At 36.2% G+C, this 16,077-nt stretch overlaps 3 protein-coding genes across 3 annotated transcripts; 1 reads left to right on the plus strand and 2 right to left on the minus strand.

Moving 5' to 3' along the window:
- Window positions 1–627: 627 nt before the first annotated feature.
- Window positions 628–2,784, plus strand: LOC116201236 (mediator of RNA polymerase II transcription subunit 6). Its single transcript, XM_031532384.1, has 5 exons — window positions 628–919; window positions 1,373–1,547; window positions 1,661–1,730; window positions 2,011–2,120; window positions 2,395–2,784. The coding sequence occupies exons 1-5, from the start codon at window positions 696–698 to the stop codon at window positions 2,551–2,553; spliced, it is 738 nt and encodes a 245-aa protein (XP_031388244.1). The 5' UTR covers window positions 628–695; the 3' UTR covers window positions 2,554–2,784.
- Window positions 2,785–6,795: 4,011 nt separating this feature from the next.
- On the minus strand, window positions 6,796–11,932 carry LOC116201233 (GDSL esterase/lipase 5-like). The gene is made up of 5 exons (XM_031532380.1): window positions 11,592–11,932; window positions 10,948–11,066; window positions 8,842–9,069; window positions 7,831–8,086; window positions 6,796–7,126 (listed from the first exon to the last, which is right to left on the minus strand). Exons 1-5 carry the CDS (start codon window positions 11,887–11,889, stop codon window positions 6,882–6,884), a joined length of 1,146 nt encoding a protein of 381 aa, XP_031388240.1. The 5' UTR covers window positions 11,890–11,932; the 3' UTR covers window positions 6,796–6,881.
- Window positions 11,933–14,929: 2,997 nt separating this feature from the next.
- Window positions 14,930–16,077, minus strand: LOC116201241 (FCS-Like Zinc finger 17-like). The gene is made up of 2 exons (XM_031532392.1): window positions 15,713–16,077; window positions 14,930–15,461 (listed from the first exon to the last, which is right to left on the minus strand). Exons 1-2 carry the CDS (start codon window positions 16,018–16,020, stop codon window positions 15,251–15,253), a joined length of 519 nt encoding a protein of 172 aa, XP_031388252.1. The 5' UTR covers window positions 16,021–16,077; the 3' UTR covers window positions 14,930–15,250.

The following is a 16,077-nucleotide window of genomic DNA, read 5'->3' on the forward strand; positions in this document are numbered from 1 at the left end:
CTCTATTAGAGATTATCTTTTAGTATTAAACTACCAAATCTACTAAATAATATTTTATAAAATTAATTATCGAACATTTTTGTTCAAATAAGTAAATTAATCTTTCGAAATGTGATAATCATTATAAAATGAAATATAAATATATGAACACGAACCCTAATCCTAATATATTTGAAGTGAATATATGTAATATATCTTAGTTTGATATTGGCGATAAATAAATATGCAATGCTATTAATAAAAACATTAGTTGTAATTGCGTCACTAAAGAACATAATCTTCATTACAATTTATTAAGTGAGCGTACACAGAATATATCTAACGAGTACTATATTTTAAAATTAACTCCATGTAGTTATGTTCACAAAAAATAAACTCCAATTCTGAACCTAAGGATATTTATTATATAATGCTAAAAATTTGTTGCTAAATCATTTCAAATTTGTCCAGTACATTAGATAAATATTACTAGCGGAAAGTAAGGTTAATTATGTGAAATTCCTATTGCCCTTAAGAAGTAAAATTTTATTATATATTGAATTTGTGGTAAAAAATTAGATTTATTGATACAAGAAATATTTAAATAATTGAGGCCCGTTGGCTGCTTGGTTTTTGTACCGGGCCCGGCCCAAATGCTTCGTCTGTGAACTGTAGAGTGAAGACTAAAGAGGCGATCGACCTTGTCGTTGGCTTCAATGGCGACGCCGGCTGGAACCATGGAGAACCCGGCGGCGCCGGCCCCTCCGGCCACTGACATGACCGGGATATGCTTCAGGGACCAATTGTGGCTCAACACTTACCCTCTCGACCGGAACCTGGTGTTCGACTACTTCGCCCTCTCCCCATTCTACGATTACAGCTGCAACAACGAGCAGCTCCGGCGCAACTCCATCCATCCCCTCGACATGTCTCATCTCGCGTAAGTTCAAGCCGAGCTCCAAATTGTCATTTGCTTCTTCAATTAATTAGAACTTCAACCTCTGAACCTCTGGGGATTTCATCCTTTCGTGCTGATCGTCACTGTAAATTTTGCAACTTTAGGGTAGAAGGCAACCCTTGCAGTAGAACAGCATTGCTTGCTGCCTTGTTCTTCTGAATTGCGGAGTCTGATCACCTAAGACGATAATATTACTAAATAATAATTATGTTGCATGGAGTCGTCGACTTGGCTGTGTTAATTTCGTTCGCGTGTTGTCGGGATGAATTGAATCATTTTGGTTGTCGGAAAGTAGCGATTACGGGATTATAAACAGCTGGTTCATTTTGATACCATACTGCTGATGGAGCTTGGTTTTAATTGTGGGTGCAGAAGTAGGATCTAATCTTTCGGTGCTTAGATTGATGGACTAATGGATGGTCGTATTATTGACAGGAAAATGACCGGTGTTGAGTATGTGTTGAGCGAAGTACTGGAACCTAACCTCTTTGTCATTCGTAAGCAAAAGAGAGATAGTTCTGATAAACCGACACACATGCTGACCTACTACGTTTTAGATGGTTCTATATACCAAGCACCACAGCTTTGCAATGTATTTGCAGCTCGAGTTGTAAGTCTTATTTTTCTGTCATTTTCATTCTAGTGAATGGATGGTGTAGCTATGTTTTAGATATCGAGATTCAACAGAAGAATTTAGTTCTTATTTGGCAAACTATGTGGCAGGGGAGGGCTCTTTATTACATATCGAAGGCTTTTTCAACTGCTGCCTCGAAGCTTGAAAAGATTGGTCATGGTACTTTATTCAGATTCCCTTGCATTTTTTTTTTGATAAATAATAACAATTATCAATTGTGGATCTTTTCGGCAAAAATGTATTTTAGCGATCTTGATACTGCATAAGAACTTTCTATCTGTTTGTGAACGTCTTCTAGGTTGTTGCATACATTCCTTCTACCGCAATGGTAGAAGACATATGATAATATCCTTTATGTTTTAATGTAGACAACATGCAGATTGATGTCTGTCTTGGCATATTCTTTATTCTTCTAATAATTTCTTCATATCTGATGAAGTTGATGAAGAAGATGAGAGTTCCCCTTCGGAATCACAGGCCAGCAAGGAGACAATCGACTTCAAAGAAATGAAGCGAATTGATCACATCCTTGCAACCCTACATCGCACGGTAACCATTATATATCCTGATGTAGGCTGTCGTCAAAGAGATATAAACTGTAACAGTACATGTACCAATTGATTTGGTGAAGAAAAATATCAGAATCAGCGTGGAAGGCCTCCAAATTCGGATGTGATTCTGGGCCTGAACCGTGCTGATCTCTGATACTCCGTGATGAATTTTGCTTTTGGTTTTGTTCTTGGCATAATTTGTTCATCGATCAATCTTTCTGACAACAATTCATGCTTATTGACAACAAATCAATCTTTGCGTTTTGTTTCAGCTTCCGCCAGCGCCTCCACCACCATCATTCCCTGAGGGCTACACCCCTCCAACTGCAGAAGCCGAAAATAAAGGCGGTGAGGCACAGCCAGCAGGAGAAACAGTTCCTTCTGTCGACCCCGTCATTGATCATGGCCCCGCTAAAAGGATGAAGTTCTAACAGAGGAATGCCGTTACTCTTAAGTCGACTGTAGAATTTTATAGTCATGGTTCGCCTGTATTTCTAAAGCTGTCTGGAAGATTATATTTGTATGTAAATTATTCGAACAAAGGACCATTTTCTTATGAGGATCTTGTACCAAAAGTTCAACTTGTAAACTTAGCATTCAACAGGTTCTCCCAAACAATGTCATATTGCAGATTTCGGAATGATGCATGTTACGTAGGTCAACCCATCTTACAAACCTGATAATGTTGGAGTGCACACTGCAGACTTCGATGGAGATTGAGCTGATCTATTGCATTTTGGAATTTGCCGGGCCAGGCTAATGGAGCATCCGAGCCCGGCCTGGAAATTAGGCTAGGCCTTGGCTGGTCTCTCTGTCCCGGAAAGGCCCGACATGCCGGAGATATGACTGGGTCTCTCAAGCCGGTTAATAATCATCGATAAGGTCTACTTTGTGTCGCATAATTGAGGGATATCCTTTAGCAGCAGGTTGAGAATCAAATTGATAAATGCCATTAATTTCAAAGTTTGCTTAAGGCCCATCATTAATTTTCTCAAACCCCTTGAAAGAGATCCTTCAAATTGTAAGGACTCAACTTATAAGTATCTCCTTTTCCAGCCCACATCTCTTCTGCCAGATGCTGATAAGCCCTCAGTCAAATGATAGGAGTCCCAATATATGTACCTGCTCACAGTTACATACTCCTCCACTATCTTCTTCCTTCCACTGCTGTATACTCCCCGGAACTTACCCGTCCCGCAGCATGCATCTTTTCCTCTGACTAGTGTATATGAAAGCAGGAACCTAATGGGTTCCGTCAAATAGCCTAAGAATGCTCCGTTTATAAATTTTTCTCAATTTTTATTTATTTATTTATTTTTTTAATAATTTTTAATAAAAATAATTTTTTTTCAAATCTTAAAAGATACTTTATAAAAAAATATGAATGAAAGATAATCTTTCTCTGATTTTCCAATGGGCCATTATTGGTTACATAAATATAATATTTAACAAGCCAAGAATTTTTTGAATTTTTTAAATAGAATAAATAATTTTTATAAAATATCGTTATAACATAATATTTTTGAAACATTTGAGAAAATTAATAAATATTTTTATATAAAATATAGATATCACATAATATTTTCTGAAACTTTTGAGAAAAAATATTATCTATATTTAATTTAATAATCTTGAATTTTTCATTTAAGATAAAAATAATAATTTTATAATCAAATAAATATTATAAGTCATGAATCTTCTAAAATTATAAAATTGAATGACTATTTTTCATAAGATATCGAAATAACAAAATATTTTTTAAAACTTTTGAAAAGATTTTATTATATATATATGTAATGCTGAACAATCTTGAATTTTTATTGAAAATAAATTAATATATAATCACATTGATAAATATTAAAACAATTACATATTAAGATATGTATAAATAAATATGATATAAATATATCAAAATAAATGTATATTTTTTGTGATAATATATGACCGCACGGACAATATTTAATATAACGTTTTTACTTAGTTTATTGGTAAATTCAATTAGCATAAGTCATATATATCTAATACAATGTATTTATATTTATTTTAAAAATTTTGATTTATAATAGTATAATAAAATTTTAAAAAGAGAAACTAAATTAGTTATATTTCTGCAACTTATGAACTCCACGACTAGATGACCCAAGAACACTTTGTTGGTGAATGAAATTTTCTCGACTTTTTGAGATCTTTTTACAAAGACACTTTTTGATTTTTAAAATTTAGAGATAGATTTGTGGACAAGTCGTTATTTTCTCGAATTTTCAGTTTTCTATAAAACAAATTTATTATATTTCAAACATATAAATATAGAAATCTGGGATATGTAATTATTTTCACAATATTTTGTAATTTCAAAAAAATAAAGAATTATTAAAATGTCCATATAAAACAAATCATATAAGATCACATTTGCTTTTCATAAAACAAATTAGATCCTATTTTTCATATATATGATATATTTGATGCCTTATATTTGCTTTTCAATAAGCCAATCAAATCACATTGTTACAAATGTAAATATGATGTGTTATCTATATTATATTTTGTATGTTAGGTTATGTACTACCACACATAATTGTAAGTTGTAACAGATCCGGCTCTGAAAAAATATAGCTACCACTTGATGTACATTCTTTAATTTTTCACCAATGTGAGATTTTTAAATTTTTATTTTTTCTTTTTTAGGTATGAACTTGTATAAAAATTTTGAATTCTTCAATTTTATATAAAAATTTTGAATTCTTCAATTTTTTAGGAAATTCTATATGGTACAATCAATAAAATTAGTTGCATCATACTATCAAGTAAATTACTGTGTGTTTGGATTGAGAGTTGAGTTGAGTTGAGTTTTGGTTTTAATTGGTTTGTAATGATTGTATTGTTGAATTATGAGAAAAAGTGTGAAAAAGTAATAAATAATTGAGAGAAAATAATGATTAAGTAATGATTGTGTTATTGAATTGTGAAAAAGTAATGAATAGTTGAGAGAATTTAATATTAAAAATTGAATTGAATGGTTAAAATATTTAAAAAATAAAAAAAAGTAATGATTGTGATGTTGAATTGAAGATAAGTGGAGTTGAGTTGAGTTGAGTTAAACTTGTTACGAAAACAAACACATTCTAAAAGACTTTTGATATGAGATATGTCTACACGAAGGCGGAAATAACGATTGATCGGGTTGTCTAGTCAGCTCGCTGATGCCTTATTAAGGGTCGCTCAATGACGAGTTTACTCTGATCGAGTTTAAGCGCAATGTTGTTCCCAACCATTTGTGCTTGCTTGCGTGTATAAACAAAATGATGCAATTTTTAACGTCTAGTATGACAGGCTTATGGCAAAAATGAATCTTAGTAATCTTGGAACTACATAAGAACCTTCTATCTGTTTGTGGACATCCTTCTCGGATGTTGCTCGGGTTCCTTCTACTGCAGTGGTTGAAAACAGACAAACATCCTCAACACCTGCCCTCACGTACAATGTATGGTGATCTTTTTCTGCCTATACGTTGTCACGTGTTGTTAAACATTGGGCGAGAGGAGACTAACACGATCCAGGTTCTTCTTTCGTGCTCGGGCGAGAGGAGACTAACACGAGGCGCATTTTGACTACACTCAACATTGGGCCGGCGTAGTGTGAGTGCTTAAACTTGCGTGAACACGCATACGCATAACCTTGACTCTGATACTATAATGAATTTTCATTGAACTTATACAGGTTTGAGTTCATTTTCACTTAAAAACTCAAACTAATAAGCGGTGTTACTCAAGTTTCATATTCGTTCATATTTTTTCACGTGGGATTAATATTTTCAACGTAATGATACTTGTACCAGTTGGTTTGTCGAAGAAAAATATCAGAATGATCGTGGAACCAAGGCCTCCAAATTCGGATGTGATTCTGGCCCTGAACCACGCCGATCTCTGATACTCCATGATGAACTCTGGTTTTGTTCTTGACTTAATTTGATCATCGATCAATCTTCCTGACAACAATTCATACTTACTGACAACAAATCAATCTTTAAGTTTTGTTTCAGCTTCCGCCAGCGCCTCCACCACCACCATTCCCGTAGGGCTACACCCCTCCAACTGCAGAAGCCGAAAATAAAGGCGACGAGACACAGCAAGAAGGAAAAACAGTTCCTTCTGTCGATCCCGTCATTGATCAAGGCCCCACTAACAGGATGAAGTTCTGACAGAGGAACGCCGCTACTCTTAAATCGACTGTTGAATTTTGTAGTAATAGTTTGCCTGTATTTCTAAAGCTGACTGGAAGATTATATTTGTATGTAAACCATTCGAACGAAGGGCCGGTTTCTTATGAGGATCTTGTACCGAGAGTTCGACTTGTAAACTTAGCATTCACCAGGTTCTCCCACACAATGTCATATTGCAGATTTCGGAACGATGCTTGTGTCGTAGTTCAAACCATCTTACAAACTGGTTTCGAGTGCAGACCGCCGAATTTAGTGGAGCTTGAATAACCATATATGCATTTCGGAATGTGCTGGGCCAGGCTCATGGAATGTCCAAACCCGGCCTGGAAATTAGGCTAGGCCTAGGCTGGTCTCTGTGTCCCGGTAAGGCCCGACATGCCGGATATATGATCGGGTCTCTCGAGTTGTTTGATAATCATCCATAAGGTCCAGATAGTATCACATAATCGAGGGAAATCCTTTGGCAGCAGGTTGAGAATCAAATTGATAAATGCCATCAATTTCAATTATTCGATTGATTAAGGCCCATAATTAATTTCCTCAGACCCCTCGGAAGAGATCCTTCAAATTGTAAGGACTCAACTTGTAAGTATTTCCTTTTCCACCCCACATCTCTTCTGCCAGTTGCTGATAAGCCCTCTCAGTCAAATGATAGGAATCCCAATATATGTACCGGCTGGGGTCTTCGCACAGTTCATACTCCTTCACTATCCTCTTCCCTCCACAGCTGTAAACTCCTCGGAATGTTCCCGTCCCGCAGCACGCATCTTTTCCTCCGATAAAACCTTCATCGAAACAAGTGAATTCGCCCATGTAAGCTCGATTATAACTAAAACTTCTAATGCGATTCGAATTAATTGCAATTGAAAATAAGATGAAGTCTAGCATCAATAGGATATAATAGCTCGAATTTTTTTGTGGTTGAAAATGAGAAGAAGAAGGATAGATAAATTCTTAATTTTGATGGAACAAGGAAAGACAAAACGCATCTAGTTTCTAGATAGTTGTACATGACAAAGGTGGGCCTATTGATGTCGCCCAACAAAAGATGTCCATAACAATAATTGAGACAAAAGCTGTGGTCAATCAATCAAATCTTGAATAATGTTCACATGTTATTCTAGTTCCCTTAGATGTTGAACTGCATAATGCCTAAAACCATACACGAATTTTTAACGTGTCGACAATATGATATCTGAAACCCCATTATTGTCGAATGAGGTCTCCTTTCGCTTAATATGGAGGGCTTGGTTAGTATATATGCATGGAGGGCTTGTGTACCATACAATGGCAAAGAATTTGTCTCTCTATGTCAAAAATTCACAGTTAAGCATTGTTTCCTATATGAGAGTGCATCCATTGTCCAAGCAATTTCAAAGATATATTTGTTATCGTTATCGAAAATTTTGAAAATTTCTAACTATGTCGTAGAAATGATGATCGGGCAAACTATCTTCGACAAATTAATAAGAGAAAACCATAGACTTACCATATTTGGAAGGATGGTTGATCCTTTGCCGTAGGAAGGCATTGAAGTCGTAGAGAGAATATCTGAACCGTCGGAGCTTATTCTTCAGCGCGACGAGACGTCTCGACAGTGCTTTGTTATGCAACTCTGCGAGCAATGACACTTCCTCGTGGCACTTGCTGTCGTCGGATGCTCTGAGTATTCTGAGGCCGGGAAGACACCCCAGGGGAGGTAAGTTGATAAACCCGAAATTCCTTCCTCCCTTCGCATATATGTCCTGTTAACAAAAAAAAGTAAAACTAGTTAAAAACTGACCGATTGCATCCCCAACTAGATCATGAACTTGAATCCGTAATGCATTGGTGCATATTGATTCTTTAATTAGTATTGACTCATTGTGTGGTCCGGAGTCATAATTCAACCTCAACTTGTAGTGGCCCCGACCTCTCTAGCTATGGGATCATTCTAGTCCTCAAACCTTCAATCGAGGTGATGAATTGTAGCTACCGGATGAACTTTTTTTCCAGTTGGAAAACACCATAGATGAAATAAATACTTGATCTAAAGTGTTATGAAAAGTTAAGCTGGTTAAACATGTTGAACAATGTGCGGAAAATAATGAAAGACACAAGGAGATTAAATGGATCCATTTTAGAGGTTGAGAGGCTGCATATATGCTATACCATGTCTGAGGGACCACATTAATCCAATTGAAAATTGAAATTCCGTCCCTTGTACGACCAAGATCGTCTCTCTCGCTCTCTCTCTCTCTCTCTCTCTCTCTCTCTATATATATATATATATATATATATAACGTGCATGAAAGCAACTAACTTAAAATTCCAACCTTATCTATAAGCTGGTAATCTAATGGCAGATTAGCTGTCAAAACCAAGATTGGGGACAGATATCCATGCATTGACTTACTAATTTTTGGGGGTATAGCATTGGGGAAAAAAATTTAAAAAATCCGAATTAATTGGGAGCACTACGTAATTTAATCAAATAATAATTTAATTTAATTTAATTTACCTTGATGACGGTGGTCAAATTGCCAATCACCATTTCCACATACTTGGAGTCGAGGAGTGAGCTGGCGGAGGAATTGGTCAAGAAAGGGCTCATGTAATCATTGCTCCCAATGGCAAACATGTAGACTGCCTTTGATAGTTTGATCCTTGCTTTGCTTTTCCCTAACTTCTGCCTTAACCGATGCTCCACTTTCTTGAAGTACCTCAGTTGTGTTTTCAGATCAATCACCTAAAATATAAAAATTTTAAAAAAAAAAAGAGAGAGAAAAGTCGGTTTAGGTTTTCATTTAAGATCGATTGGTCACGTTGGGACAATCTCGTATTTACTGCTGAAATTTTCATGAAATATATATACGATTGATGTGATAATTTAATATGTGCAAGATTTTAGCACGGAGCATCCTTTAAAAAGGTAGGTACGACGACTGGTTCTCCAAGTTGATTTCCATTATATTTGTGGATAATAAGTTGCATAAGACCACTTATACAATAGGACAAGGGCTTGGGCAAGGGCTAGCTAGGGGTAGGACTTTATGTTTTGTGCAAACCAAGTAAATCCAACTCAAAGTTGTGGACTCAATAGGAAAGATGACCACAATTTTCTATTTTGGCCGCCGAAGAGTACTTAGCTGAGATGATGATCTGTCCTCCTTTATTAAAAAAAAAAAAAGAAATAACAAACCTTTTTGTTTAATTATTTTGTCTGCTCAATTTTCATTACAACATTCACGTCTTATGCAATGTAAAATGACCCACATTTTAATTGCTAAATATGAGATGGTGAATTATCTCTCCATCCCATTTCGCTTAAAAAGGTGCGACTCATCATGCATGTGCAGTTTGTAGTGTCTTAAGACAATGTCCTATGTATACCATATTGGTATGAATGTACGTTGACAGAAAAACCAGAACAACATAACGTTTTACATATAAATTTGGCCAATTTTTTTAAAACCAAATTATATTAATGACTCTAAGGAAAAGATGCTATAGTAAATATAAGGATGGACTTGGTTGCAATGTGTATATGGATCTGCTAGGAGTTGTTCGATACGTTGGCACGATTCAACTGTGTCAGTCAGTCCTAATGATATGCTTAATAGTAGAGCAAAATAGGCTAATTCACATGGATTATGTTGTCCCTCAGCTAACATGATATAAACAGCTTGTGCCTAAATTCAAGCATGTCCCTCCCTCGCTCTGCTGGCGAAAGCTACCTCACCTTCATCCAAATTTTGTTGGGTTGGTTTCAACCGAAAAAAAGAAGAAAAAAAGACAGGAAATCAGAAGCACCACTCGAAAGACGGCTAATAAATTTGTTCCAAAAAAAAAAAAGAACTAAATGGGGAGCTATATATATATTTATGTTTTTGCAAGTGGCAACATGTGTGGCTGCATTTTGGTCGTGATTATGTGAGTCGTGTCGCAGTTCAACTCCATACAATCATAATTGTAACTTCTTTGACAAAGCAGAACATGTATATAGAATTGCCCCATCAACGAGGGCGCATATATGATAAGTTGGTTGGTGATGCGACGTCATGTTGATGTGGATGAATCTGAAGAAAACCTACTCGGATTCGTGACAATGTGATTGTTAAGAAAGTTGAATATCAACATCGGAAATTGTCATGAAAAGAGAAGTCGTATACGTAGACTCTCCAATAAATTGGTATAGATATTTTCGAGAAAGAGGGACCTAGTTAGAATCCAGAGATTCAGCAGTTCGACTCTTCCATGTCCCGGTCCCTTCACTTTCTCCTATCCCCTAGTAGGTTCGTGCCAACTTATTCCTTGTAACAGATCGAAATTATTTTGCCCTAACGGAGGTTTATGATGAAAATTTTCAACACGTTATCAAGAGTTTGACTAAGGCAATATATATCTCAATAAATATAAATAATTTGGCCAAGAACAAATAAATATGATAATATAACTAAACATTTAATCTGGTGAGGAATGCTTTGCGTTTGACACATATTTTTCTTTTAGTTTACTATTAATAGGAAATCGGCCGATCTGATTCAATGGGGAAGTGAATCAAAATTATGACAAAATTTAAATCATAATAAATACAAAAAATGAATAAATAATGAAGAAGACATACCGAACCTTGAAAGGTTTCAACGAGAGCGCCAGCTCCAGCAGAGGCAAAGTTAATCCCAAAATGGTGACTAATCCCCGGCTGTAAAAATGGTGGGATGAAAGGAAGCCTTGCCTTCTCAGCTAAAATCAACGATATATTTATTTAATTAAGATGAAAAATCTAATTGATTAATTTTAATAATTACAATTATTTTTTTTATTAAGATGTAATTATTGGTACATATTTCATTTCAAGTACAGCGATCGATGTTTAGAGACGACAAGACTTAAAGCAACACACAAACACCTACACACATCAGCGGGCAGACAGAGAGGAGAGAATATTTGTTTGTTAACATAAGTGCCATTGGACAAGAAGAGAAAGACACACGACATGACGATTTAATACAATATGTAGGAACATAAATAAGTCATGCTGTATTGTCATTTTCCTATAGACAAAGAGAAAAAAAAATCACAGTGTCGGGATGAGAATGCAGTAAATAGTGTGAGTTAAAAACCGAATCCTCGCATTAAAAAGGGGATAAGCTTAGGGTACGGCTAATCACCGGTTCATGTGACACACAGAGAGTTTAGGAGATGTTCCTATAAACTGTTGACTGTCATATATAAATGTTGCTGAAGTAAGTGTTGTGGGGAACGTACCAATGAAATCAGGCACTACACGGCCATCGGAGAAGCGACCGCTGGGGTAGCGGAAGTAGGTTTCGCCATACGGCCAGAAGTTGGCCTGGTCGAGGGTGGTGGTGTTGATGTGGTTGTTATTCCCGACGTCGAAGAAGGAGTCGCCGAAGATGAAGAGAGCAGTACTGACTGTCCATTCATTTTCCGGCAGCGGCGGAAGACTGGATTCAGGGCTGAGGGAAGGGGAGGAGGAGGCTGCAAGGGCTGCATGGAGGAAGAGGAGGGTGAATGAAAGAGAGCTGAAACCTTCCATGCTCATTTGGATAATAATGGCCGACTTTAATTTGGCCGAGCAGTTATATGTCCAGATTTGTCTCTGAGTTATACATATGTATATATACATACATATATATATATATATTCATGTTGACCATGGGTTTGTTAATAACTTAATATACATATATGTATACATAAATATATATACATATATGTATATACGTATTGTTTGTGTATATGGACACATGGATTTGTTAAGGGAAGCCTCATGTTGACCAAATTATATTTCTTATTATTATTTTGCAAATTGGTAGGAAAGGGCTGGAAGGCAACAAGCATAATGTTGATATATTTTTTCGGTTGAGGCTCATAGTCTAATACAAGAAAATCTAAATAAATGGCACAAGTAGTCCCACTGATTAGAATCGAACTGAAATTTCTAGATTACCAGGCGATGATGTTAGCTATCGTATTACACCCTCTTTCTCCATAATGTTGATATATTCATTGGGAGCCTTAGTACGATTCCTTCTCCACTTCGAATATCCAATTTGAATCATAAATATTATAAAGTTAGTTGGGCATAAACGATCTATTATACCTCAATCTTGCATTCTTAAACCGAATTAAGCATATATGTGACCTAAGTATGTAGACATTATTACAGTCAAGTATAAGAAAATAAATTTCATACGATTAACAGATGCCCCAAACTCCTGAAAAGAAAATCGAGTACAACTCAGAGTCTTGATGACGATTTAAGGATTAAGATTCCACATATATATTCTATTTTTTTGGGATACTTCACATATATTCTATTTAATTCATAATAGTATACATTGTATATATTATAATAGAAGAATCACACGCATATCGATGCCATTGTCAATTGCTGTCTATATATAGAAAATAAATACTTATATATATACACACGCATGTCACGGGACACAATTAATTATCCCAGCTTACCCCAAAAAAAAGAAAAAGAAAAATCCCAAAAGATGAATAACTAGAAAAATTGAAATGCCAATATATTCACACAAAAGCCTGATGAGTAAGGGATTTCAGATTCAGTTTCATCGTTGTATTACGATTTTTATTTTGGTTAAAAAGGAGATCCATACATCCCTTAATTGTAACAGAGAAAATGCCAATACATAATCTACCAAAAAAGAATGCCAATACACATAAAACAATTCCTTTATAAATTCATATTCATGAAGCAAAACTCTCCTGTCTACGTACGTTTCTTTGATCCATTATTTCGTTTGATTAGAATTAGGATAATCGTGGTGTAAGAAAGTAAATGACAGTTAGGAATATATATGAAATTTATTAATTTTGTGTAGATAATAAGTCCTGTAATAATAAATTTGAATCTGAAAACATAGTGGAAAATGTATAGATATAGCAGGCGTTTGGTCACAATCCATAAGCTTGGTTTTAAATATTCTTCATGAGGCAAAAGGTACATGAAATTAGCGCACAAAAAGAAAAAAGAAAAAAGAAGGTATATGAAATTTTTACAAAATTAAGAAATTATGGGCTTTAGTCAACGGCGGCCAAAAAACTTAGACCGAAGCCAAGTTTTCCTTTCCCTTTTAAATAATAACTAGAGAGGAAAAAAAAAGAGAGTAGATATTTGATCAAACCAAGAACGTGAAAACGATGCGTATAATATATGAATATGTGCCGTCAGCTTCATCCTGCGCTAATGAGCTGTATACACATTGGCCCTGTCCAGACAAGCATGCCTCTCTTTGCTGAAGAAGACCGCAACCCCAGCATATATCCGAACCCGCTGCACGGAATCACCGGGGCATGATTTTCAAATGAGGTGATGCCCTAGCGATTCGGAATCAGCGAATCAATACATTTCACGTTCGATAAATTTCGTGCAGACTGCTTTTGATAACTGCATAAAAAGTATAAGAGTGTATTGTATAAATCGTTTACTGTAATTAGTTATGTCCATCACATTATCTGGAGCTAGAAAAAAATCACGTAAATACGATTTACCGTACTAGATCCATGTGAAATACCTTATCCATCGTGTTCTCGTTGGCGGGCGATTTTCATAACATGTTTACTGGGCGATTGTTCGATCAATTGCTCACCTTTTTCTAACAAAGATTCGATGAGGAGAGAGTTGCATCTTCAAGCCTAATGAAGAAAACAGGGTCGAAGGTCATGGGCCACGACAAAGCTCAAGTGATGAGCCCACGAAAACGATGACCCAGTGGGCCGAGACTGGCCCTGTCGAGTCAGCCCAATAAGCAAACATGGGGTGAGGATTTGAGGAATGATGTATATATCCCATCCATAAAAGGATCCACTTAATCTATTTCATGCTTGTTTACCTGAATTCATATTATACCAATGTCTATCAATATAAGGTTGGTTTGTGATACATGGCATCGACAGGATTCAAATATAATGCACATAATTCCCTCCAAAGACGATACGTGTATATATGTTTTCTGATAAGAATGATGCTTAGACGTCTCCTGTCCATACGGATTGTTGCATGCATGCATGCATGCGTGTATGTACTGACATTACTGTCCTTTTCCTTTCGTGCATGAGGCAGCACTGAATGAAAGTCGTTGTCTATACACATTATTGTACCGTGGATAAGGCTGAGCTGACAATATAGATCTTGTCAAGGCTTTTGTTTCATATGTAATGTGTTAGCTCCACGATAGTTGTTGGCGTTGTCTCCCAAAAAAAGGGGTCATCTGTCCTTTTCAGCCTTCAAAGAAGAGATAAAAATTGATGAAAGTGCATTGATACTTGGCATACGATCTCAGGCATTGAATCGGATCGTTCGTATGGAAACCGAACCCCAATTTAAGATCTGAGATCAATGCAGTGACCTATTTCTTCGTTTACAAGTCCACTGTACTTTTACAAGAAGAGTAAGAACGGTCCACGGTTTTAATAAAAGAAATTAAACTTATTATTTTAAGAAAGTCCATCGCATCTTTCGATCACTGAATGGATTCGTGGAAAGATCAGACTGAAATGGACCACTAGCGTCGCTTTTAATTACCGGAAAAAGATCGATGGAACCTTCATGGAAAAAAATCAAAAAAGATCGAACAAGACAGGTTTAACATTTAGTAAAGAGAGTAGAGACTGTTACAAGATATTTGTTCTCCTTGTTCTCTCCTATATCTCTCTTATCCGAGCCATACAGAAAAATATGAAATCATATCACCTATATATCCTTAGTGAAACTAAACAGAAATTTATCTGATTGAAAATTTATGGGTACATTAATCGATCTTCGGGGGCGAACGAATGTATGCGAGTTTTATATAAAATTGATTCTTGCTGTTAATTAATTGATCGATTTCTTTATATCTTGTTGGGAAAAAAACTATCAGATTCTGCATAAACTTCTATGAGATTATGGCCCGAGTTTTACGGACGGGGATCTGATTCCGTCGCTGTAGTTGTTCCTCAAGAAGTAGCCGGGTCTCGCTCTTCGGGCCGTCCGAGTAACAATGCCTAGAAGCTAACAATTTCCTGGTGGAGGCCTCTAGTTCTCTCATATCATCCATGAGAATCTGCCTATTCCGGCACTCTTCACTGCAAAATCCTTGATCACCCCTGCACACAATATTCAGAACATGCAATCTTTAATGCAATCTTCCATCGGAAAATATCGAATTTAATATGGCAGACATGAAGATGCAATATATGTAACATGAACTTTCCAGGCCGTTGATAAACTAGAATCCTGTGAAATACGGCCCGACACATCGTTTCAAATAGAGAAATGATATATATAAAGCTGTGGAAAGTGATGAGAAAACAAGCAAATCCGCTCGCCGGAATTCCGAGATAGCCTAGTGAATTACCTGTACATGTAAACATCTTTGTCCGGGCATAGTTTCTTGTGGCAGAGTTGGCAAGATTGGAGATAGCAGTTGAAATCATCAAGGGAGGCCCTAATTGGTTGATGATGAACTGTTGGAACACTGTTTGTGGTCGACAACTTATTATGTTTGACAACAACATTAGAGGGCAGTTTGGTCTGTTGGGTGAGGATCATCCTCAGACCGACCGCCACCGATGATGTCGAAGTTTTGCTGCTGGATTCACTAGTTTCTTGCTGCTCTTCTTCTTCTTCTTCTTCTTCCCTCTTGAAGCATGAACTTTTCCTCATCTCTCTCTTTGTTTCTGCTCTGAGGAAGAAAGAGGGAGAGAGAGTGTGTGAGGTGTG

This window comes from Punica granatum, chromosome 3 (genome assembly GCF_007655135.1).
Source record: "Punica granatum isolate Tunisia-2019 chromosome 3, ASM765513v2, whole genome shotgun sequence".
Classification (NCBI taxonomy): Eukaryota; Viridiplantae; Streptophyta; class Magnoliopsida; order Myrtales; family Lythraceae; genus Punica; species Punica granatum.